General features: G+C 37.0%; 1 protein-coding gene across 3 annotated transcripts in view; it reads left to right on the top strand.

Moving 5' to 3' along the window:
* Window positions 1-256: 256 nt before the first annotated feature.
* Window positions 257-7,208, top strand: part of RPS6KB1 (ribosomal protein S6 kinase B1) — a 31,761-nt gene continuing 24,809 nt past the window's right edge. For 2 of the 3 annotated variants that reach the window (XM_051994121.1, XM_051994120.1), the window contains exon 1: window positions 257-481. In XM_051994121.1, the coding sequence (XP_051850081.1) occupies window positions 341-481 (141 nt within the window). In that variant the 5' untranslated portion in view covers window positions 257-340. Of the gene's footprint in view, window positions 482-6,363; window positions 6,721-7,208 lie in introns of those variants that run through there. The other variant, XM_051994122.1, reaches the window with a different exon arrangement.

Here is a 7,208-nt window from a genome sequence, read left to right as displayed (position 1 = left end):
CAGCTGGCCCCACGTTAGGAGCAAGTTCTGATTTCGGTTCATCAGTTTCAGAAACGTTACATATACACGCAGTTTATCAAACGCTTTATTGGAAAGATACCCGCTTAAGTCCACACTCTGGCTTCAAGTGACTTTTTGCGCATGTCTACATCTGGGGACATTCGGTCCCAGGGCAAGAGCTAAATTTGCTTATTGCCCATACTTTGGCTTCATGGCACATCCTGCGCATGTGCGGTGACCGAATTTGTCGTGTGAGTCTAGGGCTTGAGCGCAGTCGCACTGAGACCAGGCAGCTGGTGATGGCGGCGGCGGCAGCGGTGGCTGCGGTGGGTCCGGGCCCATGAGGCGGCGGCGGCGGCGGGACGGATTTTACCCAGCGCCAGACTTCAGAGACAGGGAAGCTGAGGCCATGGCAGGAGTTTTTGACATCGACCTGGACCAGCCGGAAGACGCAGGCTCTGAGGATGAGCTGGAGGAAGGGGTGAGGCCCGGGGTCGGGGGGCTGAGTCGGGCCGGGCCGGGCCGGGCCGGGCCGGGTCGGGTCGGGTGGGGTGGAGGTGTCAGGGCTGGGGCGTAGGCTGGAGCCCAGGGAGTGGGGCTCGTTCCTGGGCCTCGGACTGCGGCGAGAGCCAGAGGCTGGAGCTAGCGGGAGGGAAGGCGGCTGGCCGGCGGAGCGGCTGAGCAACGGGCCCAGCTGCGAAGACGGGTGGCGCGGCAGGACCAATCCCGAAGTAGTAGTGGTTGCAGAAGGGCGCAGGTGCACGGAGCCCTTAGTCTCCCCCTCCCCCCTCCTGACCCCGGGTTTGTAGCGGCGGGGAGCTGGGGGGTGGGGGTGGTGAGAGCTTCAGGGTGACCCTGGAGTTGCGGGTCTGGGAGACAACCGCGGGGGATCGGGCAGGGGTTGCTTGGAGTGGAGAGCTCGAGCTACTCTGCAACCTAGGGTCCCCGCTCCTTGTGCTCGTCCTGGTGACTTGGCGTCTGTCGAGCTCTGGCTCAGCTGTTGGGATGACAGCTGAAAAGTTCTTCTGCTGGCTGTGCTTTGCAGCAGCAGCAGCCCAGGAAGGGTGACCTGCATCTTGAAGAGTTTTGGGGTAGGGATTAAGGTATGATCGTTTAATAGCTGTTTACAATGATCCCCTTTTCCCCATTCCCCTCTGTCCCTAAGAAGAGAGGTTTTGTGCAGTTTTCTGGTGAGATCTGGAAGTGGAGAAAACAATGCCGACAGCTGTGATTTGGCTTATTTGTCTTATCTGGGCACTTTTATGCCTTAAGTGATGGTTCCAGACCTTGCTATATGGTAGGAATACTTTCTAGCTTATTTTAAATAGAATTTGTTTTCATCTGCCATGGTTCTTTTTGTAATGTTTTTTTTTCCAGGCCGGATTGGACTTAAGGATTAATTATTGTTTTTTAAGATGTTTTTTAGAGTTGGTGATTAATGAAGATCAGTGATAAAGCAATGGTTAAGAACAAGATTTCATTGTTCAAGTTATTTTATATATTTTAATACTTAAAAAGTATTTTTATCTTTTTTGGGATTTTATCTTTTGGGGAACCACCTTCTCCCCCTCATGGTGATCTCTTCATACCTTAATATATACACTTTTTTCCCCCCTTCTGGCCTGTAATTTCACCATCTGTATAGGAAATACCTTAGAGGAAACTAAAGAGGTTGTATCCCCTTCAGATCTTAATGTGTAGTGGGTTTTTTTGTTTGTTTTTATTCTTAATATGTAATTTTATCAACTGGAGAGAGAACTCTTGTGAGAAAATGCCTACTGCTACAGCAGATATAAAATGTATAGTTTGAGTTTCCTGGGACCCTGAGAGATTAAGTGATTTGCTTATAGCTAGTATGTACCAAAGACAAGAGTGGAATCCAGAGCTTATGAAGATTCCTAGGCCAATTCTGGCATATGATTTTGTGAGTTGCTGTAGCCAAAATCATTCATTTTTTTGTTGGCTAACATTTTGGTGATGAAATTTCCAAAGCATAGACTGTTTCTATAAGAACATTTCTTAGTAATAGCTAACTATTACATATCTGTGTGTTTGAATACATATACACATATATATGTGTACACATACATATTACTTTCAGATTTAATGAATAGTCTCACATCTCATTTTTTTACTGGTCCTCTACTCAATCTTTTCCAACTTGGTAAGACTTAACACTTATAAAACCTGATATTAACCACCACATCCTAATGAAGCATCAGCATGGGTTTTTAGATAGGAGATTTTAAAATATTAATGAGTTGGATATCGAAAGATCTGATTTATTTCCCGTTTTCCTTTTCGATTAAAAAGAAAGAAGAAAGTTTAAATACAGAGAATAATAATCTGGGAAATGAGTAGTTTAGCTATACTTTGCTTGTGTTCATTGGAATTCTATTTAGCTTCTCAGAGCCTTTTTCATTTCTTCAGACAATAGTAACATTTGCATTACTGAGCTGACATTGACATGTCATATTTAAAAGATCCCCTTCCTCATGATATTCATACATGTATATGTTTACATAAAATATATGTGTAACTAAAAAATGCTGCATGTATGTGCATACCATATACATTTATACCTCTATGTTTTTTATATGAAGAACTTTTGATAAAGAAGGAAAGTTAAATAATGGTTTTCTTATCAGAATCATCTTTATCCTCTAAATCTACCACTTTTCCTCAACTTCTTTATTTCTCTTCTTAGGATCATGCTTCAGGTTTGTAACTTGAAAAGTAATCTTTAATTTCCTCATCGCTGATATCTAATTATCTTGCTTTCTTAACATCTCTTTGATCAGTTCCCTTCTCTTTGCTCATAGACAGCAAGTTACATCAATTCTGAATTATTTTTTTCGTGGACTATCATAATGGTCTTCTAATTGGTCAGTGTTTTTAGTTTCCACCCTCTCCAAATCTATGTTTCACTGAATTGTTCAAATAATCTTCCTAAGGCACAGATCTGACCGTGTTATTTTGCTTAAAAAGCTACTGTTTCTCTGTTGCCTCTAGAAGAAAATACAAACCCTTCCTTCGAGGTTTTAAAGCCTTTTGGCTCCAAACTGCCTTTTCATACTTATTTTAACAACTGCTTCTTTTTAGGCTACCCGATGTTTGTTGATCTTCTGTGTATTTGCATAAGTCTATCTTGGTTGATGGAATGCCCTTCACTCCTTTACTGCTCAGTTTAGATGAAGCTCCTCTCCCTACTTTCTCTTACCCTCCAGCTATTAATTTTCCGCCTATCCTTTTTTTGGATTTATAGGCTTTTTGAGGGCTGTGACTGTTTCATGTTAATTTGTACCTTAGCCCGTTTTTACTAATAGACACTAAGTAAATGTAATGGATTAAACATAAGGATTGGGCCTATTCTTTTCTTGGTATTGGTGAGGAAACTCCCTCTAACAATGCAGGTCATCTCCTTCACTGCCAATTTGTCTTAAGAAAACTGCCCAGAGAAAGCAATGTTGATTTGTCCTAACCACATAGCCAGAATATATCATTAAGAGTGCTTGAACTCAAGGTCTTGTTAATTTCAAACCCATTTCAAACATCATTCAGCCTCTCTAAAACAAATGAAATTTCTTGCTATGAAAAATAAATGTCTTTTGAATTGTCAAGTTGAAATAAACCTTGAAAGATATTTTAGAGAAGTAGTCTGGTAGGGAGAGTAATTTGTTGCAAAATTTTTTTACTTTTAATTCTATGTACATGTTACCTTAGTGCTTGGATTTTTGTATTATTGAAACTATATTGTATGTTAAATATCATCTGAAACTGCATTTTCAGTGCTTACATATTCTTTGATGTGGCATTCTTTTTGAGTTGACAGTTTTAGATTTGTAGGTTTATCATTTTTGAATGTTAGGTTTTTATACTATGTGGTAGCTATAGGGTACAGTGGATAGAGTTCCAATCCTAAAGTCATTCAGTTCCATTCTCAGACTCTTAATAGTTTGTGACCCTAGGCAAGTCCCTTAATGCTGTTTGTCTCAGTTTCTCATTTGTAAAATGAATTAGAGAAGGAAATGGCAAAACTACTCCAGTATCTTTGTCAAGAAAACAGCAAATGGTTCCATGGAGAGTCTGAATTTGAAGATTCAGATATGACTAAACAACAAATTTTTACACTTGGAAAGATTTGGAAAAAAAAAGTTAAAACGTAGGAGATTATTCCACTTTTCTTTTAACATCTGTGAAATATTTTTAAAATTTTACTACTCAAACTAATATATATCTCTATCAAAAAACTTACTTTAGAATAGTTTTGTGGTATTGTGGAACTACATTTTCTAATTTATGCTGGTATCTTGCAGAATACAGAAAAATTAAGCCTGTTAACATCACTTATTGTCGATCAGCTAGCAGTTAGTTTGCCCTCAGCAATGATGTAGTGGAAAGAACATCAGATCTAAATCTAGAGATTTCCGTTTCAAGTATGCATACTCTGCCACTTTAGCCATCTAAAGCAACCCACTATACCTTTCTGGTCCTTGACTTTCATATCTGAAAACTGTTAGACTTTGGGATCTCTAAGGAACATTTTACATTCTACATTTTACTGAAGTGTGATTTATTGATAAATGCAGTTATTTTGGCAATGCTGCATATTTTGAAGTGTCAGATAACTAGTAGGAGAATACTTTATGGGATGTCAGTGTAACTTGTTTTGGAATGAGGCAAACCTTTCTAGGTATGTGGGCTCATAGACCTCTTTACGTACTCGATAATGGGTTTTTCAATGCCTAGAAGACTAAGTGAATTTTAAAAAGAGGAACAAATATAATAGGCTAAATTTACACATTTATAAATAATAATTGCTCTCATGTACACAATTTTTACAATTTGAGCTATAAAGTAATTTATATATGTTTAATTCTCATTTGTATATCATTTGATTCTCACAACAACTCTGTGAGATAGGTGCTTTTCTTGTCCCCATTTTACAAAAGAAGAAATGGAAGCTGAAAGGTTAAATGATTTTGGCTTGGATAACAGTATCTGAGTTAGGATTGAATTTGGGTCTTCTTGATCCCAAGTCCAGCTCTACTCACTGTGTTATCTTGTTGCCTAAAATTAAATAACTATGAAAAGGAAACTTAATTGAAAACTTTTAATAAATGAGAGACTCACTGTTGTAGCAGATAAAAAGTATTGGTCAGGACCAGTTGCGTTCCAGTTCTGCCTCAGATATATTCTGGCCATGTGACTTTGGTCACTTTTAACTCTCAGTGCCACTTGCTATTTTCTGATTTGGCCAAGGGAATTTCTTCTTTGGTAAGCACCCTACACAGATGATGAACACATGTGTCCCAATAAAAAAAGTCCAATGGAATTTTTAGTCAATGGCTGTAATCTGGAACAATAAATTGAAACTAAAGGAAAGTTCTTTATCAGAAGATTGTGAGAGTTAATGAAAGTATTTGACATTTCTGTTTATTATAGGAACATAAAACTAGAAAAGACATTAGAAATTAAACAGTTAATATGAGTATATACTGATTTTCAGTTTGTAATATGTTCAGAGCAGTGGACTTCTAAATCTACTTTTTTTGGTCTTAAGATTCTTTCTTAGTAAAAAGTTGAAAATGTCCTTTTCTGAAACTTGAGAATTCCATGAGTAATCTAGTTAATCTAGTGATTTGAAAGTGTAAGAGGTCTTTTAAAGGAGATTTAATTTACTGAATTACTACTATGATGAGGGATTTCCCTGTCTGATGCCTTTCAGTGCACTTTGAAAAGGGGTTGGTGCTCAGTAATTAGTAATGGGGTCATTATTGGGAATTGTTTTCTCATTAATTTATTTTCTTTTAATTAATATTACTTCGTAGTATCCAAATTTGCAATTATGGACTGAACATTAAAATTATATAAACTACATTTATATAAAACAATATATATTTATATAAAAATACATTTAAAAATATTTACTCAAGGTTCCTATTAAATTAAATTGACTGTCTTCATTCCTTGGTTAATTCTGACTTAATAAAGTTTCATTTATAAGGAAACTACAATAAGCATCTTGAATAGATAGACTGATTTAATGGGTGTTATTTTTTATGACAGTTTTCTGACATTCTAAAATTATTTAATTTTCTAGGGATTATTTTCTAATTTATTGGGCTTTATAGAGTGTGTATGTGCCTGTGTTTATTTTTATACACAAGTACTTTTGCAAACAAGTCATTCTGCTAAATTTAGGCTTTGTCAGAATAGGAAAAGAGAATTCCAATAATACAACTATGTAATATATAAGGAAAGTAAGAAATAGTAGCATAATGAAGAAGATCACAGTTATGTTATAAGTCTTTCTCTGATTTTGATACTTCCAAAGTGCTGGGTTACTGGTAGATACTAGAAATGGATGACTTGTTTTAAATGATTTTGTCCTATATAACAGTAAAAAGTTTCAAGTACATATGCAGCTGCAGTTGGTAATATAGATCCATCTAGCTCAGGAAATGAAATACAGCCATAGGGTATATCTTGAGGGGAGAGTAGGCTTCAAAATTACGGTTCTTTGTTAACTACTTTGTGGTCTTCAATTTAGAACTGAATAAAAGTAACATCAGAGAAGAGCAGAATTATGTAATACCAGCTGCATTACTTCTGAAAGATGGTCAGAATCTTTTGTCTTAAAAGCAACTACGTCACAATAGGTGATTTACTCATAGTTGTGGAGATTAAAAAGTCTTCAAACCAAGGAAGAAAAAATGTGTAAGTAGAAAGAGTGTGAGTTTCTTGTATTGCCCCTACTGATATACCTTTGCTTTACTCAGAAGAGGCCGTTCTAAGGAAACCATAATTCTGGCCTGTTCACACTAAATTTCTTGGCAAAGTAAATGGTTGGATAGCATTTGTTTTCCTGGTATTGGGTCTTTCAGAAAGAGCTGTAACACTTTTTTTTTTTTTTTTTTTTTTGCCTAAATTGGCTGTTCTGCATTTCAAGCAAGATAAGTATGGTCATTTGACTGTCTTTTATATTCTGTTGTCATGCTCCTGATTGTTTAAGAATAATCATGGATTCATCCTTAGTATTATACATGATTTCAGTTTCATAATCAAATGGAGTATGTTAAAAATCTATCAAATTCCTAATTGCCTTTAGGCAATTTCCTGATAGAACATCTATCATCAAGTAATTTTGTAACCTATTCTTAATAAATTTGATATGGGGAATATTTAGACCTGGAGCCTTTAGCCAT

This window comes from Antechinus flavipes, chromosome 4 (assembly GCF_016432865.1).
Source record: "Antechinus flavipes isolate AdamAnt ecotype Samford, QLD, Australia chromosome 4, AdamAnt_v2, whole genome shotgun sequence".
Taxonomy (NCBI): Eukaryota; Metazoa; Chordata; class Mammalia; order Dasyuromorphia; family Dasyuridae; genus Antechinus; species Antechinus flavipes.
This window is presented reverse-complemented; position numbering and strand designations above follow the sequence as displayed.